Source organism: Lentinula edodes (genome assembly GCF_021015755.1).
Source record: "Lentinula edodes strain Le(Bin) 0899 ss11 chromosome Unknown C8R40scaffold_19, whole genome shotgun sequence".
NCBI lineage: Eukaryota > Fungi > Basidiomycota > Agaricomycetes > Agaricales > Omphalotaceae > Lentinula > Lentinula edodes.
Genome location: NW_025764325.1, coordinates 533,909 through 561,832, shown reverse-complemented (window position 1 = coordinate 561,832; position 27,924 = coordinate 533,909). Strand labels below are relative to the sequence as shown.

General features: G+C 45.7%; 9 protein-coding genes across 9 annotated transcripts; 5 read left to right on the top strand and 4 right to left on the bottom strand.

The window, feature by feature from the left end:
- Positions 1–6,555: 6,555 nt before the first annotated feature.
- Positions 6,556–6,842, top strand: C8R40DRAFT_1171077 (uncharacterized protein; the record flags this gene model as incomplete). Its single annotated transcript, XM_046231645.1, has 2 exons — positions 6,556–6,579; positions 6,630–6,842. The coding sequence occupies 2 exons, from the start codon at positions 6,556–6,558 to the stop codon at positions 6,840–6,842; spliced, it is 237 nt and encodes a 78-aa protein (XP_046086072.1).
- A 6,337-nt stretch (positions 6,843–13,179) lies between these two features.
- C8R40DRAFT_1106528 (uncharacterized protein) lies at positions 13,180–15,101 on the bottom strand. Its single transcript, XM_046228165.1, has 18 exons — positions 15,001–15,101; positions 14,936–14,945; positions 14,856–14,873; positions 14,777–14,802; positions 14,698–14,723; positions 14,591–14,637; positions 14,513–14,537; positions 14,450–14,461; positions 14,377–14,392; positions 14,278–14,317; positions 14,125–14,225; positions 14,014–14,073; positions 13,934–13,961; positions 13,853–13,881; positions 13,773–13,801; positions 13,697–13,721; positions 13,529–13,640; positions 13,180–13,478 (listed from the first exon to the last, which is right to left on the bottom strand). Exons 6-18 carry the CDS (start codon positions 14,606–14,608, stop codon positions 13,395–13,397), a joined length of 579 nt encoding a protein of 192 aa, XP_046086071.1. The 5' UTR covers positions 14,609–14,637; positions 14,698–14,723; positions 14,777–14,802; positions 14,856–14,873; positions 14,936–14,945; positions 15,001–15,101; the 3' UTR covers positions 13,180–13,394.
- Positions 14,602–15,832, bottom strand: C8R40DRAFT_238730 (uncharacterized protein). Its single transcript, XM_046234449.1, has 9 exons — positions 15,787–15,832; positions 15,473–15,726; positions 15,400–15,418; positions 15,233–15,295; positions 15,155–15,159; positions 15,001–15,099; positions 14,856–14,945; positions 14,698–14,802; positions 14,602–14,637 (listed from the first exon to the last, which is right to left on the bottom strand). The coding sequence occupies exons 2-8, from the start codon at positions 15,688–15,690 to the stop codon at positions 14,796–14,798; spliced, it is 501 nt and encodes a 166-aa protein (XP_046086070.1). The 5' UTR covers positions 15,691–15,726; positions 15,787–15,832; the 3' UTR covers positions 14,602–14,637; positions 14,698–14,795.
- Positions 15,833–16,190: 358 nt separating this feature from the next.
- On the top strand, positions 16,191–17,448 carry C8R40DRAFT_1106510 (uncharacterized protein). Its single transcript, XM_046228164.1, has 3 exons — positions 16,191–16,438; positions 16,493–16,602; positions 16,656–17,448. Exons 1-3 carry the CDS (start codon positions 16,365–16,367, stop codon positions 17,339–17,341), a joined length of 870 nt encoding a protein of 289 aa, XP_046086069.1. The 5' UTR covers positions 16,191–16,364; the 3' UTR covers positions 17,342–17,448.
- Positions 17,449–17,995: 547 nt separating this feature from the next.
- C8R40DRAFT_238635 (uncharacterized protein) lies at positions 17,996–18,614 on the bottom strand. Its single transcript, XM_046234448.1, has 2 exons — positions 18,390–18,614; positions 17,996–18,329 (listed from the first exon to the last, which is right to left on the bottom strand). Exons 1-2 carry the CDS (start codon positions 18,513–18,515, stop codon positions 18,156–18,158), a joined length of 300 nt encoding a protein of 99 aa, XP_046086068.1. The 5' UTR covers positions 18,516–18,614; the 3' UTR covers positions 17,996–18,155.
- Positions 18,615–19,854: 1,240 nt separating this feature from the next.
- Positions 19,855–20,841, top strand: C8R40DRAFT_238613 (uncharacterized protein). Its single transcript, XM_046234447.1, has 6 exons — positions 19,855–20,024; positions 20,095–20,099; positions 20,160–20,328; positions 20,396–20,478; positions 20,675–20,731; positions 20,793–20,841. Exons 1-5 carry the CDS (start codon positions 19,979–19,981, stop codon positions 20,684–20,686), a joined length of 315 nt encoding a protein of 104 aa, XP_046086067.1. The 5' UTR covers positions 19,855–19,978; the 3' UTR covers positions 20,687–20,731; positions 20,793–20,841.
- C8R40DRAFT_238532 (uncharacterized protein) lies at positions 20,796–21,589 on the top strand. The gene is made up of 3 exons (XM_046234446.1): positions 20,796–20,927; positions 20,986–21,412; positions 21,568–21,589. The coding sequence occupies exon 2, from the start codon at positions 20,994–20,996 to the stop codon at positions 21,297–21,299; it is 306 nt and encodes a 101-aa protein (XP_046086066.1). The 5' UTR covers positions 20,796–20,927; positions 20,986–20,993; the 3' UTR covers positions 21,300–21,412; positions 21,568–21,589.
- Positions 21,590–23,248: 1,659 nt separating this feature from the next.
- C8R40DRAFT_1147710 (uncharacterized protein) lies at positions 23,249–25,112 on the top strand. The gene is made up of 5 exons (XM_046229522.1): positions 23,249–23,941; positions 23,997–24,216; positions 24,274–24,513; positions 24,568–24,919; positions 24,980–25,112. The coding sequence occupies exons 1-5, from the start codon at positions 23,302–23,304 to the stop codon at positions 24,983–24,985; spliced, it is 1,458 nt and encodes a 485-aa protein (XP_046086065.1). The 5' UTR covers positions 23,249–23,301; the 3' UTR covers positions 24,986–25,112.
- Positions 25,113–26,048: 936 nt separating this feature from the next.
- C8R40DRAFT_238380 (uncharacterized protein) lies at positions 26,049–27,468 on the bottom strand. Its single transcript, XM_046234445.1, has 3 exons — positions 27,336–27,468; positions 26,658–27,276; positions 26,049–26,584 (listed from the first exon to the last, which is right to left on the bottom strand). Exons 2-3 carry the CDS (start codon positions 27,199–27,201, stop codon positions 26,376–26,378), a joined length of 753 nt encoding a protein of 250 aa, XP_046086064.1. The 5' UTR covers positions 27,202–27,276; positions 27,336–27,468; the 3' UTR covers positions 26,049–26,375.
- Positions 27,469–27,924: the final 456 nt, after the last annotated feature.

Here is a 27,924-nt window from a genome sequence, read left to right as displayed (position 1 = left end):
AGTGCAGGAAGTAACGTAGTCACGAACAAAGTCTCTGACCTTGGGCCAGGTGTATTGACGACGTACAGCTTCGAGAGTGCGGTTCTGGCCGAAATGGCCTGAGAGTGGATGATCATGGAAATAGCGAAGGACTTGAAGGCGAAGATCGCCGTGATTAGGAACATAAATACGGTCGTCAAGGCGTAGTAGCTTGTCACTACCTAAGCTCCAACGTTCATTGGAAGGATCTTTTGCAAGTTCCAAACCAACAACGGAGCTCGGATCGGCGGGAAGGGCGAGGATGATTGCTTGGTGTAGGGCTTCGATATCCATGATAATCGAGGCTCGTAAAGCCGGACCTTCCAAGAAGGTAGCTCGAAGAGACGCAGTGAGTTGTTCGTTAGTAAAGATAGGACGAAAGTTATGAGGGTTCACTTGGGCGTAGCCGATATCCCCCTCTTTAGGGTAGACGTCCCAGCGTCTAGTTATCGAATCAGGTTTCTCGCCGAGTTTCCCCGGTCGGAAGCGAATGACCATATTAAATTGATGTAAAAATTCTGACCATCGGACCTGTCGGCGTGTGAGAACCTTGGTAGTAGAGAAATACTCAAGATTCTTGTGATCGGTGACGACGTCCACCGGATCACCCGAACCTTCCAGATAATGACGCCAAGCTTTAAAGGCCTCGAAGATGGCCAGTAGCTCTTTGTCGTGGGTATCGTAGTTGAGTTCCGCCGCATGAAGCGTTCTGGAAAGGAAGGCTAGAGGATGAATTTCACCGTCAGCATATTGGATGGAAAGAATAGCCGCAATGGCGTAATCGGAAGCGTCAGTTTCCACAATAAGTGGACGATTCGGCTCCCAATGGGCCAGTATCGGCGCAGAAGTAAAAGCAGTCTTGAGATTTTCGAAGGCCTCTTGACAGCTGCTGTCCCAGATCCAGGACGCGCCTTTTCGGGTAAGTCGAGTCATCGGCACAACGATATCACTATAATTATAAATAAAACGACGATAGAAGTTTGCAAAACCCAGGAAGGACTGGATGTCCTTAACCTTCCTCGGAACCGGCCACTCTAGAACGGTCTGAACTTTCTCCTTGGACATAGTCAATCCGTCGGGAGAAAGAATATAACCCAAATACTCAACAGTATCCATATTGAATTCGCACTTGTCGGGGTTGGCGTAAAGCCGATGTTTCCGTAACCGCCGAAGAACTTCCTTGACGTGTTCTCGGTGTTCTTCTGGCGTATCAGAGTAGATCAGAATATCGTCCAGATAGACGATGACACAGACATCGAGCATGTCAGAGAAGATGTCATTAACAAACCGCTGGAAAGCCGCAGGGGCGTTCGTAAGGCCGAACGGCATGACCTTCCATTCGTAAGAGCCGTAGCGGGTCCGAAAGGTGGTTTTCCATTCGTCACCTTCAGCGATTCTGACTAGATGATAAGCGTGAGCGAGATCCAATTTGGTGTATATTTTAGCTCTTTTCGGAGCGTCGAGAAGATCTGATATGAGTGGGAGTGGGTAACGATCCTTTTTGGTGATACGATTGAGTCCACGGAAATCGACGCAAAGGCGAAGTTTGCCGTCTTTCTTCGGGACAAAAAGGACCGGAGCGCCGTGAGGAGAGGATGATGGGGTGATGGCACCAGTAGCCAGCTGTTTGTCAATAAAGTCTTTAAGGGCAACTAGCTCCTTTTCAGACAAAGGGTAAATACGGCCGAGAGGCGGCGAAGCGCCTTCTTCCAAGTCAATCTTCAGGTCGTAAGGTCTGTGTTCAGGAAGTGAATCTGCAGCAATCTCGTCGAAGACGTCTGCAAACTCTGCGTACTCTTCTGGGATAGAAGGATGGAGTGGAGGGACAGTAGGAGTGGTGGAGGAGCGGTCGGCGGCGTGGGCCGCGACCTCTGAGTGGATAGCACGAAGTAAGATGGGTTCCATACCAGCGTCCTTGCAAGCCCTGTTAAAGACTGCAGCACTGACAAGTGCAATGTCGACCTCGGGAGTTTCCAGTTGAGCAGCGAATTGAGAGACCGTAGGGTAGGAGTAGATGGGTTCAAAGGGGAATTTGGACGAAAGGGGCTTGGCCCGTAAAGTCCGAGAGCGGGAGCGAGAGCGAGATGAGTCCCCAGGAGGGGTCTCCAGAATTGTCGGTGAAACCGACGGCGAAGGTTCCGGTAGCGGAACAGCGACCTTTGCATCAACGGTGTTGATAGCAGAAGGCACAGACGTCTGTGGAGAATCAGGATGTGAAGTGTTACGGAACGTAATGTTTCGAGATGCCCAGTCAATCAACGGATTGTAGCGGGATAAGAAACTGTAACCTAATACTGCTTTACAAGATGAATCTAAATGTGTGACATAAAAGGGTAAGAGAAGCAGCTCGCCAGAAGGGAACCGAACGGCGATATTCGCCATATCGGTAATGGGTTTAGAAGATAATGAACCATCAAAAAGACGAAGATTAACAGGAGAGATTTTGGTCGTAGGAATGGAATTTTGAGAAACATAACGAGTATCGATGAAAGAGTCAGTAGAACCAGAATCAACAAGAGTAGGAAATTTAAGAAGAGCAGAGATGGGTTCGGCCGGCGCGGCCGAATCGGACAAAGGAAATTCAGTAGTCAATGATATTACAAGAGATCGTTCAATGGAAGAAAGAGCGGACGCGTTGAGATATAACTCCCCAGGTGAGGTACGAACCTGATCAACGCAGCTCCCGTTTCGTACCGGGGAACAAGAGCTGCGGATTAGTTTTCCGAATCCTCTTCAACAACCTCAATGGTTGCTTCGGGGGTTTCTTCAACCTCGGCAGCGCGGCCCTTCGATTCCCGGGCCTTTCGCTTGTTGCAGTCAGCAATCTGATGCTTACCACCGCAGAAGAGACACAGGTTGTTCTTCATCCTTCTTTCCCGTTCGGAGGGAAGTACTTTACCATCTGCTCCTAGATGATTGAACGCGGGGCGCTGACCGCCGGATTGGCCGGAATTCGAAGAGTTCTGGGGCTTACCATTGTTGTTAGGCTTACCACCAGAGAAGGGTTTAGGTTTCGGCGTGAGCGGCGCCGAAGAGCCCAAAGGCTGAGAATTGTTTTGCTGGTTAGTAGAACCAGTCTTGAAGTCCGAGGAACCCTTCTTCGGGTTCCGAGCAATAAAAGGCTTGCCAGCCTCACGCTTCTTGGTTTCTTCGCGCTTCCAATAACGATTGTCAATACGAAGAACTTCTAGACGATAAGCGGCGAGCGTCGCCGGTTCGGGCAACCGCGCCATTTCGTCCTTAATGCGTTCAGCCAAGCCTCGTCCATAAGCCCATTTCAGGGCAGCAGAATCCCAGTTGGTACTAGCAGCCAGGGTGTTGAACCGGATGTTGTATTTCCGGATGTTCTCAGTTTCCTTCATCTTCAGATTACCGAGAGAATCTTCGGCCTCGCCTTGGGCGTCGTAAACGCCGAAATTGTCCTGAAGCTCCTTTACAAGGGCCTTGAAGGAGGACGTCCAGGCCGGCAGCGAGTCGAGATCCGGATCGAGGATATCAGGGACAAACCATTCTTTGGCTGACCCACTGAGATAGGAAAGGGTATAGTTCACCTTCCGTTGGTCGGTGAAGTACTTTGGACGGTCATTAAAGACCAGGGCGAGATTGACGAAGAACGTCTTGAGTTTTCGGGGATCCGAACCGTCGAAGACCTCTGGCTCCTTGACCTTGCTCTTGGATTCAGAGCTATCAGAGGGACGGCCGAGAGCGGCGAGGACGGTACCAAGGGTCTCAATGGAGCCCTTGAATCCCGAGAGGAGTTCCAACATAGCACGTTGCTCGTTGGGGATGTCAGGAGATATGGGAGAGCGAGGTCCACCAGGTCCACCAGGACCGCCGGGACCGCCGGGACCACCAGGACCACCAGGTCCACTGGGGTCACCAGGCTCACCACGCGGTAAACCGCCGGAATCGTCATCCAGATCGTCGTTATTGTTGTCGGCACCCGGATCGTCGGGGTCGACAGGAGGGTCTTGATCGTCGTGATCACCGGTGTCCAAATCGAAGTGAGGAGGTGGGTCACGAGGAGATTCAGAAGCAGCTCGACGTTGGGGTTGTTTTCCCGTACGGCGGGCTATGGCTTGGAGAATTGGAGAATCAATTCGAGTAGTTGACCGGCCCCGAGCCGGAGCAACCACGGGGGGTTGTCCACGGCGAGGGGTCAGGACTTGGACAGGTTGTCCGTCACCAGTGTACAAGGTGCTGTATTCGAATTGTTGTTCTTCTTCCATGGCTTCAGGAAGAGTCGACGTAGTAGGAACTGTGGCTGGACCGAAACCGCGATTACGGCGACGTGGTTGACCGATGGCAGAGATAGAGTCGGAGAATGGGGCAAATGATTGAGCTGTAGTGAAGAAAGTATTTTCTTCGGAGTTAGCTCTAGATTGAGCTCGAGTTTTCGGAGGCATAAAAATGATATGTCAGTACGACGTTAACGGATTGAGTTTAATTATACTGTTAAGATCATGTACACCGTGTAACCGTGCCAAAGCTACAAGGTGCCTAAGTGCGGAAGACGAGTGGGACAGTAGTGAAGTTATTAACAACACCGCCGTTACGCCGTTAGTCCCCGGAGAGCGAGAGTAGAGAGAGAGGAACTAAGTAGCAGCCAGGTCGGAGCGGCGGTATCGCCGGTGACGAGGAGCGGACCAGAGAACGTTAAAGTCCTAAGGTCGAGGAGAACGTACTTCAAGGCGTTGAGCCTGAAGACTTAGAGAAGAGTTAAGTTGAGAAGGGAGATCTAAGTTGATCTAAGTTGATCTAAGTTGATAATTAAACTGAGGAACTACAGTAGCGTACAGGCAGTATTTATATCTACGGAACGGCGCAGCGGTGCGGAGCGCCAGACTAACTACTAGGAGCTATACGAGTAGTACCTGCAGGGTAAAGTAAAAGACAATAAGGAGAGACTAGAACGAAAGGGTAAAAGACAATAGTGAGAGACTAGAACGAAAGGGTATGTGTAGCGAGAAAGAACAATAAGAGGCAGACTACAATAAGAGCAGATCTTCGGAATACCGAGCGGCGGAATGGAGGCCCGCGGCATGGACTTGACAGGATCAAGCATTTGTTGTCATTTATAGATAATTGAAAGGTTGGAAGGGTTCATTCAACATACCTAAACAATCACTGTGCTCCCATTGCTGAGACTAGGTAAAATGGCCAGCTCATCAAAAGTATAAGATGGTAAGAGTAAAGTAGATAAAAGTGCAATGCTTCTAGAGTTGGTTTTGCATACAATTTATGATATTGACTAGGACTCAATGATTTGTTCAAATGGAATCAGTATCAGTAAACTCTTCAAAAAGTATTTATTGAAGTTATACTTTGCTGGGTAAGTGATCCGTAGAAGTTCTGCGCAAGTTACACACATGTTCCGCGCGAAGGTCTGTGCATAGTGTCATGCCCTGGCTACAACCAGACCAGTCCCAGTACCAGCCACATGTTGTCACACTTCCTATCTACCTCTGCACCTCCCCAAGACAGTACCACCATTTCCCTGATATACCTACCCAAACGTCCTGACGATCACCCCGACACGCATACAAAACCCTCCTAACCGCCAACCCCATTAAGTACTAATCTTGATTACCTTCCTCCCTCGATTAGCTGCCTCATGTTCTCCAGATGTTCTCTTGTTCACTTCCCGTACCTATTTAAGTAGCACCGCAACATCCCCAAGCCCCAGCTTGGTATATTTTGAACACACACCCTTTTGCATAGGTCCAGTCCCTGTCCCTTTGTACCTGCTAACTATACGGATTTCTCTTACTCTCAGTTTCTCTATCTCTGTCTCTCTACTCTTGTCTTTGTCTCTATGATCGTCTATACGATCCAATATATGCTTTTACTTCACGTCTAAGCAATCCAAGTGAGTCCCCGAGCTCCCCAACTGTGAGGCCTGGCACAAAAGGCCTGCTCTCGTCCTATCTGGACTGGGCCTAAGCAAGCAGGACAGCTGCCTAGGCCGTACAAGGGGAGGTGGGATAAGTGCCGCTACTGGTGTAGGGAGCCTGACCAGTGGTGGTTGCGGAGCTTGGGTGGACCTAGCCAAAGGTCCTGGAGTGGGGGAAGGAGGTGTAGTTGGTGAGGATGGAGGTGGTTGGGGGTGTGGAGCCTCGACGTAGACTGTAAGTTGTAGGAGAGGCTCAGGAAGTTGAGAGAGGTGTTCAGAGAGGTGAGACAGAGAAGAGAAACAGAGTTGAGTGAAACAGAGGTGAAGGAAACAGAGGTGAAGGAAACAGAGTTGAGGGAAACAGATAAAGAGGAAATGTATGACAGGTGAGACGTGTCAGGCCCTGTTAGCAAGTACAAGTAGACTGTACTAACAGGGACCAAGCCAGGTTGGAAGAGTTTCCAGATAAGATTTGACAATAACACGCTGGGGAGTCCCCAGCCTATATACTATACATGTGACAGCCATGTGGCATATTACATAATGGTAAAAGCGGACAAGGGGAGCTCTGGGTATACAGTGGGGAGATATAGGAAGGTAGTAAGGAGGAATATGATAGGTAAGGAAGCAAAATCAGGCAAGGCATGACACCAACGCCTACCGCCTTGGTGAGCCAACCTTCCCCAAACCTCCTTGAGCTCCCCAACTGCTCCACAAGCTCTGGGACCTCGATCTAGGTAACGTCGAAGCTACCCCTTACGTCAAACTAGGTACTGCTTCACCGTCACCACCTCCACCACTCGAGGACGTCTGCCGCTACCCCCCACTTCCCGGGACCTCCTCCCAGGCTCACACCTTATTGGGAGCTCACATATCCGAGACCTCCATCAACTACAATCTACAACAATCCTATGTGGACATTCCTAGCTAGTACAACTCATACTACTTAGCGATTTTACATCTAACGGTCTCCGTTACTTCTACCTTCCCTCGTTACGTCCTAGGGACCTCCCTGGACCTTCTAGGAGCCCCTTCACGGGTCACATCTCTCAATCCAGCCACTACTAGGTCATTCCTGTCCTCCGTTGCGGTTCCCATAGCTCCCTTCGAGCTCCAGCCTGCTCTTAGCACACTACAACATAAATCCATTATACCAAAACCTACCCTAAGACCAATTCCGACCCAGGTCTTACACATAGTTACGGCAAATGCTAATGGCCCCTTCTGTAGTAGATAGATCATTTACCAATTGATCTTGTTGTTGAAAACATACTGTTTACCAAGAGGTGAGGGAGATTCAGATCGGGTACACAATTCTCATGACCCCCAATGAATTGAGAGTCCAGGCAGGGTCTATTTGTGCAGAACTGTCTCAAATGCCCTTCAAGCTCACATATACCTTCCAGACTGTACCTAAGTAGTTGGATATCATCAATAAGGGACACAAACACAGGTATTCGAAGATTTCGAACAAGTTTTATGGCCTCTCGAACCATCATAGGATGCCGTGCAGCTCGGCTTGGGCTTGGTCAGGGTCTTTTGCGTGGCAACATAAGTACCCCCGATCTGAATCTCCCTCACCTCTTGCTGTTTACTACGGACATGCATACAGTCACACATTGTGACAGATCACACTATATATTCAGTGTACCAGCTCTGAGACCAGGGCTCATCTGCTTTCTCCCATCTATTTACATAGAGTACTCTCCTGTATCTTAGCTCTCTCACCTTTCTCTCCTTCTCGCCTTTCCAATCATATCCGATTCCTAGTATCTGGTCCACTTGTGAGTACAGATTAGTGTTACCTGCAAACATCGCAGGTTTCCAGTTCTCACTTATAGAGGTGCAAGGCCAAAGCGATCCCATGATATCTGCATCTGATTGGCCTGCCTAAGATTTTTGCTTTTTTTATTGTCATGTTGTTGTCATGAAGTACGTAGCCCCTATCATTTTCCTTTTCTCACCATCTCGACGCCCTTACTTGTACAATTATATCACTGTCAAATCCCATTGATTACCGATCCACCTGACCCCCATCATCAATTACCAATCCACCTGTTACCCTTCTCCTTCTACTGGCTTCCACCACCTTCGTTGTTCCTAAACTGTATAGTATTACATCGTCATTTCCTGCAGATCAGATTATGTATATAAAGCCAACCCCTCACAGCCTGGTCCCTTATCTTGACCTCTCTATCATTATCTTGGGACCAGGTATGTGCCTACTTACTAGTACCTATGACTACGATACTCAATATATCTCTGTCATTATCTTGGGACCAGTTTGCCTATGCGCCGCTTCGTCGTTCTGCTCAGTTGCTCTGCTCCACTGTTCTGCTTAGTCACTCTGCCTCTGCCACTTTGTGACAGTTGTGTTGCGTCAATCTGCCTCATCATCTGCAATGCTTACAGATGAAGATTATCAGATGCTCCTGGAGGCTTCTGTCTCCTCCTTCTTGGAGAGGAAAGACTTTGGAACAGTAGAGCTTGAGGAAGTTATGGATCAAGTGTTTGGCCAAAATAGAGGAGGGGATGCAAAAGCCTGGTCCATGCACTGGACTCAGTTAAAACTGCTTGAGTGCTATGTGTCAAGTCCATGCCTTGGTGCCCCACTCCACTGCTTGGTATTCCGAGATCCACCATTTATTGTAATCTCATCCTTATTGTTCTTTCTTGCTACACATTCCCTTTCCACCTAGGCTCTCCCTTATTGTTTTATCCTTTCTCATATTGTCTTATTCTCTACCCTGCAGGTACTACACGTATAGCTCCTAGTAGTTAGTCTGGCACTCCACCCCGATGCGCTGATCTGTAGGTATAAATACTGCCTGTACTATACTCTCATTCCCCAGTTTAATTATCAACTTAGATTATCCTCTCTAACTTAGATCACCTAGACTGTCATGAAGTACGTAGCCCCTATCATTTTCCTTTTCTCACCGTCTCGACGCCTTTACTTGTACAATTACATCACTGTCAAACCCCATTGATTACTGATCCACCTGATCCCCATCATCGATTACTGATCCACCTGATCCCCATCATCGATTACTGATCCACCTGTTACCCTTCTCCTTCTACTGGCTTCCGCCACCTTCCTTGTTCCTAAATTGTACAGTATTACATCGTTGTTTCTCGCAGACCGGATTATTGTCATGCCCTGGCTACAACCAGACCAGTCCCAGTACCCGCCACACGTTGCCATACGTCCTACCCACCTCTTGTATGTCCTCTGCACCTCCCCAAGGACCACCAGACACCTCCCCAAGTATTCCTGATGCAACTACCCAAACGTCCTTCACCCCGACACGCGTACGAAAACCCTCCTAACCGATAACCCCTTTAAGTATTAATCTCGATTACCTTCCTCCCCCCGATTAGCTGCCTCATGCCTCCAGATGTTCTCTTGTTCACTTCCCGTACCTATTTAAGTAACGCCGCAATGTCCTGAAGCCCCAGCTTGGTATATTTTGAACACACACCCTTTTGCATAGGTCCAGTCCCTGTCCCTTTGTACCTGCTAACCATACGGATTTCTCTTTACTCTCTGTTTCACTACCTCTGTTTCTCCTTACTCTTGTCTATTGTCTCTTTGATCGTCTATACGATCGAATATATGCTTTTACTTTAAGTCTAAGCCTTCCGAGTGAGTCCCCGAGCTCCCTCAAACATTAGTAAAGCTCCCCAACGCCTACACGCTTTGGTGAGCTACCCTTCCCCAAACCCCCCGGAGCTCCCTAGCTACTTCGTAAGCTTCGGGACCTCGATCTAGGTAACGTCAAAGCTACCCCTCACGTTGAACTACGTACCGCTTCTCCGTTACCACCTCCCCCACTCGAGGACGTCCATCCTCAAGTCCAGCCTCCAGGGACCTACCCTCCCTGGCATATCCCTTCTCAGGAGCTTATACCCTCGAGATCCAGTTACATATACGACCTATTCGATCCTATATTGACGTTCTAGCAAGTACAACTCCTACTACGCAATATCGTACGGTCCCGCACTCTTCCTTAACCTCCCTACGCCTTAGGGACCTCCCTGGACCTCCTAGGAACCCCCTCAAGGGTCATCATCTCGTCGTTCCAGCCACTACTAGGTCATTCCCGTCCTCGGTCACGGTTCTCGTAGCTCCCTTCGAGCTCCAGCCTGCTCTTAGCACGCTACAACATAAACCTCCATATACCAAAACCTACCCTAAGACCTATTTTGACCCAGGTCTTACAATTATGTATATTGTTAAGATCATGTACACCGTGTAACTGTGCCAAAGCCACAAGGTGTCTAAGTGCGGAAGACGAGTGGGACAGTAGTGAAGTTATTAACAACACCGCCGTTACGCCGTTAGTCCCCGGAGATCGAGAGTAGAGAGGGAGGAGCTAAGTAGCAGCCAAGTCGGAGCGGCGGTATCGCCGGTGACGAGGAGCGAACCAGAGGACGTTAAAGTCCTAAGGTCAAGGGGAACGTACTTCAAGGCGTTGAGCCTGAAGACTTAGAGAGCACAGAGTGGAAGAGGGAATCTAAGTCGATCTAAGTCGATAATTAAACTGAGGAACTACAGTAGCGTACAAGCAGTATTTATATCTACGGAGCGGCGCAATGGTGCGGAGCGCCAGACTAGCTACTAGGAGTTATACGTGTAGTCCTGCAGGGTAAAGTAAAAGACAATAAGGAGGGACTAGAATGAAAGGGTATGTGTAGCGAGAAAGAACAATAAGGAAAAGATTACAATAAAGGTGGATCTTCGGAATACCGAGCGGCAGAAAGGAGGCCCAAGGCATGGGCTTGACATATATATAGCCAACCCTCCACAGCCTGGTCCCTTATCTTGACCTCTCTGTCATTATCTGGGACCAGGTATGTGCTTACTTATTATTACCTATGACTACAATACTCAATATATCTCTGTCATTATCTGGGACTAGTTTGCCTCTGCTCCGCTTAGTCGCTCCGCCTTCCTGACCTGCTTAGTTGCTCCGCCTTATTGCCCTGCTTAGTCACTCCGCTTTCCTGCTCCGCTAGTCACTCCGCCTCTGCCGCTTTGTGACATAGACCTTCTTCTCTTGTCCTTTAAGTCTTCAGGGTTGTCACCTTGAAGGTCTCCTTACTCTAACCTCAGGACCTAGACGTTCTTTGGTTCGCTCCTTGTCGTCGGCATTACCGCCGCTCCGACTTGGCTTCTTCTGGCTCTCTCCTTCTCTACTCTTGATCTCCAGGGACTAGTGGCATAACGGCAGTGTTGTTAATAACTTCACTACTGTCCCATTCGACCCTCCGCCCTTAGACACCTTGTGGCCCCTGGCACGGCTTCATGGTGTACATGATCTTAACACTGGTGCTCCACTCAGATGCACCAATCCGTAGGTATAAATACTCCTCACTTGTCTCCCTCTGTCCTCTGAGTCTTCAGGCTCATTGCCTTGAAGTTCTCTCTACTCTGACCTCAGGACTTATAAGTTCTTTGGTTTGCTCCTCATCGTTGGTGTTACCGCTGCTGCAGCTTCGCAGCTTCTAGTTGCCTTCTCTCTACTCTCAATCTCCGGGGACTAGCAGCGTAACAGGGGTGTGGTTAATAACTTCACCACTGTCCCATTCAACCCTCCACCCTTAGATACCTTGTGGCCTCTGGCATGGCTTCTTGGTATACATGATCTGTCATGCCTCGACCCGTTAGCGATAGCTCCTTGGATCATGCCCTGCCTTGCATTCTGCCTGACCCCTAACTCCCCAATTGCTTTGCAACACCTCCCACCATTCCTCCGCCCTACCTTCCCATAATACCCTTCTAAGTTAACCAAACATCCTGACGGCTCCCCGACACACGTATGGAACCTCCCTATCACCAATTCATTAAGTATTAATCTCAATTACCTGCCTCATGTTCCCCAGATTCCTGGATGTTCCCTTGTTTACTTCCCATACCTATTTAAGCATTGTCGCAACATCCCCAAGCCCCAGCTTGGTATATTTTGAACACACACCCTTTTGCATAGGTCCAGTCCCTGTCCCTTTGTACCTGCTAACCATATGGATTTCTCTTTACTCTCTGTTTCGCTATCTCTGTTTCTCTACTCTCGTCTCTCATCTCTACCATTGTCTATATGGACCAATATACACTTTTAGTTCTTGTCTAAGCAACCCAAGTGAGTCTTTGAGCTCCCTCAACCAATACTAAACCTCCCCCAACGTCTATTGTTTTGGTGAGCCAACCTCCCCCAAACCTCCTCGAGCTCCCCTATTGCTCCACAAGCTCTGGGACCTCAACCTAGGTAACGTCGAAGCTACCCCTTATGTCAAACTACGTGTCACTTCTCCGTTACTACCTCCACCACTCGAGGCCATCAGCCACCACCCCCACCTCCCGGGACCTCCTTCCCGGGCCTACACCTTATCGGGAGCTCTCACGTTTGAGACCCCCATCAACTACGATCCACAATGATCCTACTTGATGTTCCTAGCTAGTACAACCCATACTACGCAACGCTCCTACGTCTACTGGTTCCCGTTACTTCTACCTTCCCTCCTTACACCTTAAGGACCTCCCTGGACCTTCTAGGAACCCCTTCAAGGGTCATATTTCACCTCCCTCCCGGGCATATACCTTATCAGGAGCTTACACGTTCAAGACCCACATTAACTACGACCTACACAATCTTTCGTTGACATCCTAACAAGTACAACTCTTACTATGCAACGCTCTTATGCCTACTGGTTCCCGTTACTTCTACCTTCCCTCCTTACACCTTCTAGGAACCCCTTCAAGGGTTATATCTCTCAATCCCAGCCACTACTAGGTCATTCCTGTCCTTGGTCGCAGTTCCCGTAGCTCCCTTCGAGCTCCAGCCTGCTCTTAGCACGCTACAACATAAACTTATTATACCAAAACCTACCCTAAGACCAATTCCGACCCAGGTCTTACACCTCATCTGCAAAACATGGATATTCGGCTAAGGGCTGAGAGCAGATCCCAGCAGATCCCAGTACCGAAAGCACTGAGAGCAGGCTGCTCTGAGTGCTTTCACTGCTGGGAAATGCTTTCAACTGCTTTCGGACCCTTAGCCGAATATCCAGGTTTTGCAGATGCTGGTCCCTTATCTTGACCTCTCTGTCATTATCTTGGGACCAGTTTGTATCATCTGTCTAGGCTCCACATAGTCATTTTGCTTAGTCACTCTGCCACTCCCTGTTTGTGGCAGAAAGCTATCAAATTTGCAGTGAATGCTCATGTGATATCAGTTGAAATGTCTGTGCAGTGGTCAAAGTATTTCATGGTACTAGTATCAGATCACATTCAAGGCAATGGCCCTTCAGAGTATGCAGGGTATGGGAAGAGTGGCAGCTCCTCCACAATTCTCTCCATCAAGGCATAACATTACAATTTGAGGCTCTAGAACAAGATGATGAAAAACTCAATCACAATTGAGTTAAATAAGATTGTAATGAGCCTGTCATCTGGTCTTGGCTGCTTTACCATATAGAATTCAGCTCAATCCTGTGTAAACCTGCAATCCTTCTGCCCTTCTTTATTAATAGCTTGATGCTGGTCATCAACAGTGAAAGTTTCCTGATGCTGAGATTTCATTCTGAGCTCCTGACCAAATGCTATGGATTAGAGCTCACCATTTGAATAGTTGTTGATGTATTGAGGTTAATATTTTGCAATGGAAAGTCTGAATCTGTAGAGATGTGGTCTGAGACATTATTGCGTCGAATGGATTTCCGGGACAGTAGCCTAGGTGTGTTTCTTTACTATGCAGCATCCAAACGTGTAAAATGGACATCACATACATTGCTGCAACAGAAATGACATAGACTGCCGGTTTACATTAGAACATGCAACATCCATGCTAGACATTGTACTCACGTTGTGAGCTAATATCTAGTGGAATCAAACTTGTGGGAATTTTTGTTTAAGCAATGTTTTGAGGTTGATGCAGTCCTTACAATATAAATGTGTTGGGAATAGCCACAAACTTGTTTGAAGTCACTAGGTTTCTAATTTTTTAAACCTTTGATAAAACTTACAAATATCAAATTCAGCAAAGCACACAAGCTTTGAAAGAGTGTGATTCATTATTGCAGTAGTGATTTTTGAATAATATTACCTTGTAAGAATGCCACGGTTGATAGTGTACAAAATTAGTTTGTCAATGATTTTGTCACTCCTTTGAGATTATTCATAACAATTTTCACCAAAAGCAAAGAATTTTCCTCACCGTTGGAAACCTGATCGTGCTTTATGCAAGAGCATGCAGAGGATAACAGCAATAAGAATATCACATGCTGCCGTGGTTCCAGTCTGCGTTGACGTAATTCTCTGTATAGCTGTAAGTGTGTTACATCAAAGTTGAAATACAAATATTAGTCACAGTGGTACTAGAGAGCAAAGAAAATTTTGCTGCACGGAATCTGAAACAATATCAGTTGGCAGCTCTTGATACCTTGGAATCATGTTTTTGAATACATACGAAAGAATAGTCTGAGCTGCACAGAAAAAGTGAAACATAAAGATTAGGAAACACTGTCTATAAGGAATCCTACCTATACCAAATGCTACACAATTTGAGAATGATTATAGAATGCAACACACAGTTTGGGATTTACCAATTTGACAGACAGCTAAAAGTAGCTGATTACCATGTTTGAGTTGATATGAAGGCAAAATGCAAAAATTATACATACCACAGGTCCTGTGTACATCAGCTTTCTTGTAATTGTAGGTGGGGACACTGAAAACAAAAATGGGCTGAGTATTAACTCCAGGGTACTATCAAAACCTATTTGCTTACAGGCCCAGATTCTTGTGACAAAAAATCTAAGGTATGCATCCATCAGGAATGTTCAAAATACTTGTTTAAAACCCTTCACATTTGAGCAGTAAATGCTGTCAGATACTTCAACTTGTATATGAGATTTTCAAAGGTTCCTTGATACCAGCCAAGCTCACCGTAGCAAGTAGTTGTAGCTTGTTTGTTTGGTTGAGCAAACAGATAATCTCAGTCTCTTCATGAGAAATATGCAGCTTACAATTCCAGAGCTGGTAAGAACAATCAGATTCTGCTAATTTGAACTGATGACTTTGGTGAACTTACACAACAATGTCATCCAACTGTGCTATCTGAGAAAACCTGATAACATAGTCGGTGTACACTTGATGACTAAGGAAGATAAATTGCAATGTTCCAAAGAGGCTATATATAGGAAGGTCTCTGATTAAGGTCATCAAATGTGATCATCATAATCTACTTGAACTTTCCTCAAAATTACAATCTTTCTCGAACAATTGAAAAAATGCAGGATATCCTTGTGTAAAAAATAACTCACCATAGTTTGCACACCTCCAGAATCAATTTGACTATAGGAACGGAAGTAGTGGAGAGTGAGTATCTGTAGATTTGAAAGAAGCCATCCAAGTAAGCCATGTAAGTCATTCATTGACAATCAGATATTGATTAATTACGATTATGCTCTAAACTTTGGAGTAGACTTACCAAAGATGCACCATATAATCTATTACTGTTCATCAGATAATATGGTATGAAAATGACCAGATTGAAGAAATACACAGCATTAAGCATATAAGCAATCATCTGGCAGCCCCATGTCTCAGTGAATGTGGGAGACATTAAAAAGGAGGGATGCAATCCATGCTTTTCGATGATTTCTTTTATCTTTGACTGCATTCCCGCATCAACTCCATCGGCTATCTCGGACTGGGCAGTGGGAGAGTCCTGTATCACCGCGTGAAGCGACGGTGACAGATTGTGATGAATACATGTCATTACTCACACATCAGCAGCTGGGAAAGATGACCATTCCTGAAGCATCCAAGTAATTGGCGTTCAGTTACATGGACAGATTGAGTATGTTGGACTCACCCATCACCATTGGTTTCGAAAGATGAACTGTCAACCAGAAGGCTGTTCAGGTGGTATTCTGGTACCGGTATTGTCTTTTCGTGTGCAACCAGAAATATCACATCAGCGCAGTTTTAATTTGTAGATCCGGTCCACGCTCGGACTTTCTGTGACTGTAAACTGTATACAATATCCTTACAACATTCACCTGAAAGAGGAGGACACACCTATCTCACACATATCACTATGGTGGAAATACCATCTTATCACGGTAATGAACACTCATATTTGTGGGTATCCTATCCTTGCACAGGCAAATTCCGTTCGGTATAGTATGAAGGCTGTGTGGAATCTGGATCTCGTGAATACAATTGCAACACAGTCATGATCAGTGACAAAAGATGGATACTGAGTCCCAGGCTGTCCTATCATCTACTTGAATTTATACATTTCAATCTTGGATCTATTTTATTTAAACAGTCATATGATTTGGTGTTAATAACCACCCTTGACACGACACACTATCTTTAACAATTCCCTTGCAGACAAAAAGACCGCTCAACGCTCCCTTGGTTTTCTGAAGGTGTTCCTACTCCTCCATGTCCCAAAATACAACCAGACATTACACTTCTGAACAGTATCTCCTTCCAGCTGATACAGAGGAGACCGAACGGTTTGTCTGAATATTTTCTGGTTGCGATTTGCTTGACATATTTGAGCCTTGCAGACTCAATCATCAGCATGCATGGATAACCCAAGCATTTGAAAACCGACTCCACATAGCACCAGTTTTGTTGAACACTGGTGACAAGGTTTTGGAGAGTGCAGCCGGCAGTGGTAATTACACACCAACAAGTAATCCGGTTAGCACTGACCAATGTCATTCGAAGGAATCTGGGCGCTTGAATTCGAAGCAGAAAATGCTGCAAATGGACGTATTATCAATATGGAGTGCGTCGACATAACGAACAAACAGTTCCCTCATCAGCATCCTCCTAATGTGCACTTTTCAATCAACTCAGCCACTGACCTTCCTCTGGACTGGGTTAGCAGCTTTTCATATGCACATCAACGTCTATTGATTGTTGCAATGAATGATTCCCTCTGGAAGAAAGTTGTGAAAGAGCTATACAGGGTGCTTCAACCGGGGGGCTGGATTGAACTATTGGAGGTAGAAGCTCAGGAACTCTGCTTTGACGTTGGTCCACAATCCAAAAAACTTGTGTCTTTGATCAAGGCAATGTATGGGGCCAAGGGCATCATTGGCAATCTCGGTACCTACCTCCCATCAATCCTCACTCAAGCTGGTTTTACCCAAGTTGGTTTCGAAAGACGTGACGTGCCCATTGGACAATCCCAGGCTGATGGAAATGAGCGAAAGATCTTCATTAGGAGCAAGTATTGGCAGAATCTTTGGAAAGCTATGAAAGAACCAGTATTGAAAGGAGGGGGGTATGGCATTGTTGAAACAGGTGAAGAATATGATGAGCTTTTACAAGATTGTGGTGGGGAGTGGGATAATTCAGACAAGGCACATACTACTTACTATGCTGTTTTTGCTCAAAAGCCTTTGTAAGATACATAGCTGACAATGAACGTGCTAAGGGTTATTGTAAATTCTTTAGAAGATTCCAGTTGGCTAGTATGATTTAATTAATGAAGTGGCTGTTTTGATTGACCCTTTCAGTATGATCTCACAGAGCTCTTTTGAAGATACTGCTGTTTAGATTCAGGGAATGCCGTGCAAATGTGACAGTGAATGATTTATGAACAGGGCAGTGGTCCTACTGGCAGAACTTCTTCATTGCATGCTCAGGCTCTCAATGAATCGCTGATCATTCAAGTTGTCATACAGTTCCGATTCAAAGACAAAAACAGCAATCCTAACTGCCAAAATTCATATAATAGGTGTCCTAAAACCTCGCATTGGTGTTCCTCCTCGGCCTATTCGCAGCAAGAAAAGGCCTTCATCCCCGCAGTGAACCCGGTCAGCCCTCCTAATTCAGGTAAGGAAGCATTATTGTTTTACACAAATCATAGATGTAATGTCCAATCAAGTACTAACTACTAGCTACAAAGGTCCAATTCAGTCATTAACAGACAAGTGTCAGTCCAAGAAATAAAGTATCCATCTACAGAGTCCAAAGTCCCAACCTCCCAAGCTGTAATTACTCACAAACAATCCACACATTACAGACTCGGTCATCTGCACCAGTGACAGTATCTGAATCGCAAAGCTCAGATCCGGAATACTCAATATGGCATAATGCAATGGTCACTCCTGCATGGTTCAACCCTCCGACATAGAATCCATTGTTACGTGCGTTGTTGTTGATCTCGTCAACAGTGGCAACACAGTTGAATTCATATTGGCCTATACAGAATACCGATTAATGATTCAAACGCATACACAAGAGGAAAAGACATGATAACTGACCTGGATTAGAATTTCCAATAATATTCCACTCCGTCCATGCCCCGCACACCGCACCGGGAAGAGTGTTCTCGTCACTTCCGACGATATATGCGATTTCGCGTGGATTGCCTTCGTATAAGTGGGTATACTGCGATTGGATAAAGTTCTAAGTGATGATGCAATGGAAAAAATAGGACAGATAATGTACCTGACGTAAATTCCATCCTGTATATCCAGACGATTGATATCCAGCAACCCAGGCAGCAGCGTTCACGAGTGTTGCACTGGAAGCAATAGAAGCAAGAAGAACGAAGGAAAGGGTGGAAAACTGCATGTTCGTTTCGAGGAGGTTCAGGGTGGAACGAGGGATCGACGAGGAGATAAGAAACGCAGAGAGGAAAGGTGAATGTGATGTCTACAAGAAACGGGGGGGGGGGGGGGGGTTATCTGTATATACCCAATAGTACGAAAATGCATAGTATTTATACTGTACAAAATTAGGCAGTCCTCGATACAAAGAATCTGAAACCAACTGCGCAGCGGTGGTCCAACGGATGACGAGTCAAAAAAACAGAGGAATTCATAGCTTCAGAAAGAGCTTGAGGCGCTGATGTGAAATTCATTGTATCGCATTCCCTTTTCGGGAATGGAAGCAAATCCATAGTGGCAGATACAACAGGAAAGGAACAAATCGACGCAAACTTGTGGACGGAGCATTCAAGTAACAGCAGTCACCATAAAGAGAAGCTTGAGAAAGAACCAAAGTAGTCCACGAACAAGAACCAAGTTCAAAAAGCTTCATTGCGAACCACGACAGCAAGTTTGTGATTTTTTGGTGCATAGCCAGCGAACAAAGAGCCGAGGTAAAGGATAAGTTAGAGAGTGAACGCCATCTCCAAAAATAGAAAAAGGAAGGCATTCTGTGACCTTCAGTCATCGCCGCTGCATAGCGCTGCTATGTATATGGCCTTTCATTACCGTCTGCACCTACTTCTACTAAATTTAGACGGCAATGCTCTTGGATTTGAAAATTCATCGGGAGCCTGTGTTCTAGAGCCTGTCCGACACTGGAAAAGTTGTTATTCGGGATATTCGGTGAGCCTAGTCTGTGTAACCGTACCGAAACCCGCGCTCCCCGACCCAAATGGAAGACGGTGATGTGGATGACACGGAGCCGAGAAAGAGTACGCGAAAGCGACTTGGAGAAAGGGCCTGGGTGGACGGTCTGATGAATCGGTGTTGAATCAATTTCGAGAGGTCGTAATGGGGGGAGTGCAATGGGAGATTCTTTGGGTGAGAGAAGTTGACGATACCTTACAGATAGAACATCAATATAACGTGTTTGACAAAATTCAAAAGACCACTCACTTTCAAAAGTAAGCATCCTCCTTGTTCTAGCCATCCATTGGCGTCCATCTCTGACTACATCGTTGTTCTATCACCCAAATACCTCTCAGGGTCCTGATCCCGCTCAAGAGATTGATGAGGTCGAGTAGCTGGTACAAATGTGAAGGAGTCACGGGGGGCAAAAGTCAGCGGAGAGCATAATGTACATGGTGATGGAAGCTTACCTCGACACGATACTCTTGCCAAGTCCGAGATAGATCCCGCGCTCATATCCTTGATCTCAATCATCATAATGGAATATCCCTCCTCAATGAGAGCAAGCTGAATTATGTAATTGACAGCCTGCCGGCTCTTAATCAGCGCTAATCATCCTCTTCTCTTCCCTCATCGGACAATCCACTTTTGCTAAAAGCATCTCCCGCCTTTACGCCGACTGTAGATGGAAAAGAGATGAGGATTCTCGACTCTGATGAGGAGTCTAGGGTACAGAACGAAGGTCTCTGAGATTTGACAGAATCTCAAAAACCCCTTTTGCTTATACTCGTATACTCGACATGGGAAAATAGTACCAGTGTATATACGATCGAGTCGCTCATTCACATATCTCATACTCAACTTGTCACTCAAATAGTCCTCCATCACTCCAAAGTTCGTTGATCAAATCGTCAAGGGCATCAACATCAATGTCAATGCCGACTTCCCCCTTTCCCGCTTTCATCCCCCCAGTATATCCATCATATATCTAGGAACCTCCTCATGCAACATCGCCGATCTTCAAATTGGGGACACCATTCACAATCGTTGCGTCACCACCAACTCGTATACAGCTCAAATCCCGTTTTTGATGTTGTAACAATTCATCTCTAGGGGCGGATGATCCAAGATGTGGTGGAACTCAGAGGACTACAAAGGATGAGAAGAGGTCAATAATGATGTTATACGCTCTCAAGGCAAGCTATACTCCATTGCGCTGACTTGAACCTTTCTCGTTCTTTCCTTACCTTCGTGACTTATCACCGTCAATTCCTTTCCCCTATCTACCCCCAACGTTCACCGGCGGCCCTCCGCAGTGAATATCCCCTTGGTCCTCCCTTCGTGGGGGCGGTGGGTTCGGTATTATTCCCGATTTGACGTTCTGTCATTCAGCTGGTACCATAACACAATCCGAGAAAGACAACTGATTGTCAATTCCATGTACCGGAGGTTCGTTGTGATGTGTTCTTCCTTCATCTATTCTATAGAAACTGATGACAAGCCAAGATAGAATTTTAGTCAAGCTTCAATTTCAAAATGTTCAGTAAAGGACATGTTTATGCTCTTGACTAGAAGATCTTGCAGCCAAAACAGCATGCTTTTTTATCACAAAAGAAGTAATATATGGATATTCATATACTCTAATGTAAGCATAAGTATTCTACCTTGAATGGTGCCCACTGCTCAATGAACCCTACATTAAGACAATGTCATGGATTCGAGCAACTATTGTGCTGGTTTTTCAGTGGATTTTTTTCCTGGCTTCTCAGTAGATTTTGTTCCTGGCTTCTCAGTAGATTCAGTTCCTGGCTTCTCAGTAGATTCTGTTCCTGGCTTTCCAGTAGATTCTGTTCCCGCAGGAGGCAGTTCCTTGGAGGCCAGCTCGGAAACTTCAGCATACCATGCAAGGAACTTTTTCCACACTGCTATTGTTGTCGATGTGCCTGCCTTCAGTGGAAAACCACCTGCTCTCTTGACTCGGAGGCATGAACATCCACATACTACAAAAACAAGTTAACAATCAAAGACTCACTGCCTCAGAAGCCATAGCATTATCCAGGAGATTAGCAACTTTATTGCTATTTGCCTGTGTCTTCGTCAGGTAGTCTCCGAGAGCTACCATTTTGGCAGGTGAGTAACCAGCTTTTAAACGTGCAGATGTTTTTTCTGTTTGAAGGAACTGCTTTGCTAGATAGGCAAATTTACTTTGTACCCATTTTTCCACAGCACGTCCTTTCTACATAATGAACAATTTTTTAGCATCATTCTCAGATAGTGATAAATAGATAAACTCACCACTGCTTCGGGTGCTACCGTGAAAAAAAATGTGTTTCTTTGAGCTTTAGTTACCCCTTGGGCATTAATTATGTTTTTGAGTTTTTCTAAACTAGTTGTCTTCTGCTCATTGGTGAGGGTCTTGGAAGCATCCATTCCAGGACAGAACCTCTGTTGGATCACCAAAGTGGCGATGCTGACCTCCAAAACATGGTCTAGAAATAAATCAATTTTGTTTTCATTAACTTGTTCATGTATTGAGAAGACAAACTTACCACAGGTACTGCCACTATCGTACTCTGGAGTAACACTGGTAGAGGTTCCATCCCACTTGTATGCTGACTCCTCAGAGCATAGGGCTCTACCCCCAACTCCAGCTCCACTGCTTCGAAAATTATATGTTTCACATAAGACTGTAGTGACGGGGGCCGCTAGAACTGCAGGTAGAAGTACTGCAAGGAAAGAGAGTTCGAGAAAGTGCATTTGAAGCGTGTTATAATTGGATCAACCAAGGTTTGTCTATACTCATTGGGGGGTCAATCACATTATTGGTACTGGAAGAAAACCAAGAACATACAGTGTAGAAGATGAATATACAGGAAAAGAGGGCCAGCCTGACGAAACAGAAGCCACATCTGCCATTTTATACTGGAAAGCGAATGGAAGGATGCCTCTAGATGATACTTTCATCTGCAAAACCTGTATTTTCGGCTAAGGGTCCGAAAGCGGTCGAGAGCACTTCCCAGCAGTGAAAGCACCCAGAGCATGTTGCTTTCGGTGCTTTCAGCACTGGGATCTGCTGGGATCTGCTCTCAGCCCTTAGCCGAATATCCAGGTTTTGCAGATGTTGTCGTGGCTTTTGCTTTCCGCGACACTGCAGTATGATACTCAAAGCAAGATGACCCGAGAAGATAGATATGTTTTGATTACAAGGTGTGTAAAATAAGTTACATTACAGAGCTTCACTGTTGTCACATTGGAAAATGAAACGGAATGTCAGTAATTGCAATACAGAACAAGGCGCATACTGTACCATGGTAGCTCCTGCCATGGGAACCGGCAATTACAATGCATTATGTCGGAGGCACTGGTAGTGGCTGGTCCATACCTGTTTTGCTGGTGATAGATGCGGCTCAAGCACGCCCCAATGTGAGCAGTTGGTATATTAGTATCATGTCTCGGGTTGCAATGACAGCGAAACAGTGTCTGCCATATAGCCATACATGGTCTGCTCATTCACCAAGTACAAACACCATTCACTTCAAAGATGAGTAAATGCTATGGAGTCTTTGACCAAGGACCTGTTTACATGGGAATGAGCACTTGGTCGCATTGTAGATGGAATGTCAATGATATAATCCAGTTTCAGAATGATCCTGAAACTTCCACTCATCAATGATAAAATATTGCATCTGCAATGAAACCATTTTTAAATTTTTCAAATTGCGTGGACTTGGTGACCATGACTCTCGAGGGTTCTTTCACTCCCCACTGCCCAGTACAATTCAATTTGTTTTCTAGTTTGACTTTGAATGTAGCTTTCTCTCAGCATATCAAATGACTTGAATCCAGACTGTTGATGTTGAAGAATGTCCAGTCACGGCTCGGTTGAGGGAGTTCCACACTGCCGTAATATATCAGCAACGTGGCAGAGCAGATGACAACAACACATTAATAATATAACGTTTTTCTCTATCTCTTCCTCTGTCGTTCATTCTTCATTCTTCATTTCGTCCATTTACAGCATGGGGGGCTGGGATGAATTGTGCGTGCTTACTGGTATTCGCCCCCTTGGTGGTCCCAGGATCTTGACTACGGAAGTTGACCTCACGGCTACCGCTATGGCAGAGGAGATTTCACGTAACTCATCCACCAACATTACTGAGCTCAGATCAACATTAAAAGATGCACTGACACTGTGCAGTAGATCAGCCATGGACCAAAATCATTGGTGGCCTGACGGCTTTGGAGATGGGGGCTTCTTTGACACTGCCATTGCCATTGGGTATTTTGGCCAGTTTGGTGATTGTAATGCCATATACTGGGATGAAGGACGTCCCCGTGCAGCTGGAGGGCGAGGGGTAGAGTTACGGAGGGTGCGGAGCTCAAATGGTTATGGAGGATTTAATATTCTTCTTCCTTTGAATGAAGCGAGCGGCACAGCGTCACCTTGGTATAACAACATAGTGCGAGAATCAACCTCATGCACTTCCCGCGACCGCAAACCCAATTTTTTTGTTCTCGAGGGTCCATACCGCTATTTAGAGGCTTGGATAGATCGTGGCTCCCTTCCTGTCCGCTCTCTTGCATTTCCTCAGGATTCAAATGATATGGGTTTTGCTAGTGAGCTATATGAGATCATTAACTCCCGATTACAAGGTCGAGGTAAGTCACTTCTTTAGTGACTGGGTAATAGAATGCTGATTGATGGGTTAATCAGTGGAATATGATTGGCACGAACCCCGAGTTGCTGGCTACCTCCCTGGTATAGAATATGATGGGATTGAAGCATCTGAAAGTGGTTATCAAGATACATTTTACGGGACCCGGAAAGGTTCTCATTGGACCGGGCTTGCAATCTCCCGAGGACTACAAGGCAAAGAGCTTGTTCCTTACCTCATTAAGGATTTTAAAGCATGGATATGCATGCGGCCTGACCTGTAAGTGGTACAATGTTGTGTTTCAGACCCTCTATTGTAGATAACAACTCACTACAGATGGCCATCTCCTCCGACTACATTTACTTCTCCCTTTGTAATATTAAAGGGAGCTTGGGCCCTAACCAACTTGCATAACTTGCCTCAAGATGTGCTACTGCAGATTTTTGCACTTCTACAACTTTCAGATATTATGAACCTGTCTAGCACAAGTAAAGGCATGCGGCTGCTCATAACAAACCCAGGTATGCTAAGTGCTATCCTCAGATGGGAAGTACTAAACCCGCATGGACAATTACGGTGAAAATAATTCTTTTCATGATAAGTACCCAGGCCTTGCTCATTGTCATTCAGCTGGATATTGCCAGTTGCGGCATTTCCAAAGGAAGTGGAACAGGCAGAGAAAATTGCGCAAGAATGGCTTACATCTTCCTATACACTTCATTATAATCAAAACCCCACAACTTCTACCAGCCTGATGTCTGCATTCCAGAACCAAGCATTTCCCTATTATGCTTTCATTCCCACATACCTTACAGTGAACACAAGTAATGAGTCATTCTCAATGAGTAGCAGAAGAAGGTTGTGGAAACAAGTGCAACAATTTCAAAATCTTTGGCTGGAGTACCGAACAAACGGATGGGATACAGACATTTTTCCTGCATTCAATCCAAAAACATTAGAGCAGCTTCAAATAGCAGGGATGGTAAGTCTGCATATTAAACTCCAAATGAGCTCTAATAAGTGTTCCTACTTTCCCATATAGGAATAGGAATATATAGTATATATAAAATAGTGACTATGATTTTTCAATATCGTTTTGCCAGTGTGATAATCTTCGGATTGTAATTCGGTTCATAATTGTTCATTGTTCAGAGCTGTGAGCAACTATGAGGTAGCTCATTGGCATTTCACATCAGTCAACTGTGAAAGCAAGTGTTTCTGTAGAAGTGAGAGCTGAATGACAAGGAAGAGTGACATTGAAGTATTGAATACAAAACACAACAACAATGTAGAAAGGGACTTGGCAGCTCCAAAAAGATATACTCTGAGAGTACTTTGATATTGAATAAGAGAAAGTAGTTGTCCCTTGATTTCCATTATGTCAAGTGAATAATCCAAACATCCAAATGTAGTTTTTGATGCTTCAGGTAATCTTCAACAAGTTTTGCAATGTCCTCCATCCATATTATTCACTCGGTTGGTTTGTTTCTGTCAGAAAGGCAACGCAATGCCGATTTGAAAATGGTCAAAGAATACAGTCATCTACCACCATTTGGGATGACCAAATCTCTCCGACCAAAATTTCATCCGAGTCATGTACACCTTATTTATCAGTATTTTTCCATGCGAGGCATTTATTAGAACTTCCTTGCATACTGACTAGGTCCTTTTCTTCAGGATTCAGCCTACACCGGCTCGAAGTATTACATCGTGATGTCCAAACGCTCTAGTAACACCAATGACACTGCGTATAAGGTGCGCATTAAGCTTAAAGGTTTGAATTTCCAATAAATCTTATATCATGATTCATCAGAACATCAAGAACTGGGAAGTGATCAAGCTCAATCCTCGAGGGGAGTCGCCATTTTTTTTGCCAATGACCATGTAACGCAAGTTATGATCCCCCGAAAGGATTCAATGCAGCAGAGATCATGCAGTTCGAGGGAAATGTTTGAATCCGTTGGGGAAATCGAGAAGCTGGTCAAACTCCGGGATCAACTAGATTCCAATACTTAGAAAGTCAGATTAAGATTTGATAGTATCAAGGTACTACTGATTCTCGAAAGCAAGCCTTTCCTCCAGCGTCCCGTAGAATTCATCTCTTCTGAGGATCACTTGATGTTTTTTTTCCACGAGTTGCGAGCATGTTTCTTCCCTCTCCAGGTTTCTCCCTGCCTACCTGAAGGATGAAGAGGGCTCTGCAAACAAGTCATGGAGTATAAGCTCATCTCCTTCCTCAGTCAAATCTCAGGAGCAGTTCGAGATTATGAAGTGATCCCTCTCCTAGTCGCCCGATCTGATATCCAACGCACCGAAGTCTCAAAGTTGATTGTTGACATCTTTCAACTGCCTTTTTTCTGTAAGTAGGACAAGCGGGAGCCCAAATCATGGCGCGACAACATAATACACTCTCCATCCTCCTCACATCGCAACCGTTTTCAATCTTCCGATGGTCCCAGTTTCCTCCCTCGTATGAACTCGAATCCAGCCGATGCGCTTTTGCTCAATACGATAGCGGTGCGTGTTTGGACAGAGAGTATCAGGCTCTGGAGAATGAATTCACCATTCAGTGAACCCATCATCGGCTGGAAGTTTGATTCCTGGAACATCGAGCTATTCAGTTCCAAAGCACCAAGTAGGGTTGTTCCTTGCGACGTTGAAGGTGTGCAATAACATTTGAATAACAAGAAGAGAGAGCCACAATACAAACGCTCACTCACCCCATCTCAGCTCCCACATGAGCGGCGATATCCATTCGCCATTAACATCCCGGACCCATCTTAGCAGAGGATACCCGTACATAATCAGATACGCTTTCATACCCCAATACAACTGATCATTCCCGTCCACTTCTTCGACCCAGTGGAAGAGCTCAGATTGGAGAAGAATAGCATCGTCGTCACTGGCTTGTACTTGCCCAGCCGCCCAGGCGTTTACATCTTCTCGATGTGAAAGAAGTGGAAGATGATGGAGGAGATCGACCAAAGGAAGTAATGAACGACGCAGAGCAGGTCGAATCGTGATTGGGAATGGGAAACCCTTCGGTAGTGGATATCCGTCATATGGCGGAGCAAGTTCCGGCAACTGCTGGTAACAAGACATGGTACTCAGAAGATTCTGAAGCCACTCCAGAACGAGGTGGCGCATAAAAGGTAACGCGTTCAGCATATGGTTGTTCGTCGGGGCATCTTGAATAGTGTTTGGAATTTGTCTCGGAGCACCTGTTTCGCGATAGACATGATTCTGCGATGATTCGCCGGACATCTATACAACCAGAATCAAGCATGAATAACGAGGAAGCCTTCGAAGATGGATTATACTAGGCGTTCGATGAGAGCACTGTTGTATCGACGTCTTTAGATTTGCGCCACATTTTGAAAGCATAGACGAATACTCACTAATACTCCCGTTGTCCCACCCGATGCCTGTAGCCTATATATAGAGATATTTGGCTAGTAACGCGTCCAATAGCAGTGAGAAAGTACTGGGGGCGACGATGAGATCAGAGAAGGCGGGGGAGCAACGAAAGCTCAAGTTTGAGGGAAGAAATACTCGGAGGAATGAGTAGAGTTCTGTCATCACTCGAACTGAGCACATTACTGCATGGGGCGCATCAATTATCACGATGCCATGGAACATACAATATTAGCAAGGAGGGAAGAAAAGGTGTTCTGGGCGTCAAACCTGCGTCAAACAAAGCTGTTATCATTGAAATGATCTAGTCGCTTAGAGCTTTGTTCCTAAAAAGGAACAGAAGAAGGACCTGCACTTACGTAAGTAGTGTTATCTGAGTCCTGGTCCACCTTTCCTCACAGCTTTCGTATAAATTAATGGACATCACGTATAGAATGCCTGCGCTGTCCGAGTTGTGACTCCCAGCTGTGAACTTGAGCCAATATTAATGCTACACATAGAGAAACGACTTTGCACATGATAGTGAGACCTTTCGTATACCTTTACATCTTTCTTATACCTCGGGTTTGTTCT

What these genes read in the sequence shown, in the direction of transcription:
- C8R40DRAFT_238730 (XM_046234449.1), bottom strand. Translation starts at nt 15,690, where the DNA reads ATGACATGTATTCATCACAATCTGTCACCGTCGCTTCACGCGGTGATA. An exon ending in CAGTTGGATGACATTGTTGT is followed by an intron (nt 14,946 to 15,000) that starts GTAAGTTCACCA and finishes TGTTCTTACCAG; the next exon opens with CTCTGGAATTGTAAGCTGCA.
- C8R40DRAFT_1106528 (XM_046228165.1), bottom strand. An exon ending in GCACGATCAGGTTTCCAACG is followed by an intron (nt 14,074 to 14,124) that starts GTGAGGAAAATT and finishes ATAATCTCAAAG; the next exon opens with GAGTGACAAAATCATTGACA. An exon ending in CTTTGCTGAATTTGATATTT is followed by an intron (nt 13,882 to 13,933) that starts GTAAGTTTTATC and finishes ACTTCAAACAAG; the next exon opens with TTTGTGGCTATTCCCAACAC.
- C8R40DRAFT_1147710 (XM_046229522.1), top strand. Translation starts at nt 23,302, where the DNA reads ATGGGGGGCTGGGATGAATTGTGCGTGCTTACTGGTATTCGCCCCCTT. An exon ending in ATATGCATGCGGCCTGACCT is followed by an intron (nt 24,217 to 24,273) that starts GTAAGTGGTACA and finishes AACTCACTACAG; the next exon opens with ATGGCCATCTCCTCCGACTA. An exon ending in AACCCGCATGGACAATTACG is followed by an intron (nt 24,514 to 24,567) that starts GTGAAAATAATT and finishes ATTGTCATTCAG; the next exon opens with CTGGATATTGCCAGTTGCGG.
- C8R40DRAFT_1106510 (XM_046228164.1), top strand. Translation starts at nt 16,365, where the DNA reads ATGTCCCAAAATACAACCAGACATTACACTTCTGAACAGTATCTCCTT. An exon ending in GATACAGAGGAGACCGAACG is followed by an intron (nt 16,439 to 16,492) that starts GTTTGTCTGAAT and finishes TGAGCCTTGCAG; the next exon opens with ACTCAATCATCAGCATGCAT. An exon ending in GGAGAGTGCAGCCGGCAGTG is followed by an intron (nt 16,603 to 16,655) that starts GTAATTACACAC and finishes TGTCATTCGAAG; the next exon opens with GAATCTGGGCGCTTGAATTC.
- C8R40DRAFT_238532 (XM_046234446.1), top strand. Translation starts at nt 20,994, where the DNA reads ATGGATTCGAGCAACTATTGTGCTGGTTTTTCAGTGGATTTTTTTCCT.
- C8R40DRAFT_238613 (XM_046234447.1), top strand. Translation starts at nt 19,979, where the DNA reads ATGAGGATTCTCGACTCTGATGAGGAGTCTAGGGTACAGAACGAAG. An exon ending in TGGGGACACCATTCACAATC is followed by an intron (nt 20,329 to 20,395) that starts GTTGCGTCACCA and finishes ATTCATCTCTAG; the next exon opens with GGGCGGATGATCCAAGATGT.
- C8R40DRAFT_238635 (XM_046234448.1), bottom strand. Translation starts at nt 18,515, where the DNA reads ATGCAGTTTTCCACCCTTTCCTTCGTTCTTCTTGCTTCTATTGCTTCC. An exon ending in CAGGATGGAATTTACGTCAG is followed by an intron (nt 18,330 to 18,389) that starts GTACATTATCTG and finishes ATCCAATCGCAG; the next exon opens with TATACCCACTTATACGAAGG.
- C8R40DRAFT_238380 (XM_046234445.1), bottom strand. Translation starts at nt 27,201, where the DNA reads ATGTCCGGCGAATCATCGCAGAATCATGTCTATCGCGAAACAGGTGCT. An exon ending in CATGTGGGAGCTGAGATGGG is followed by an intron (nt 26,585 to 26,657) that starts GTGAGTGAGCGT and finishes CAACGTCGCAAG; the next exon opens with GAACAACCCTACTTGGTGCT.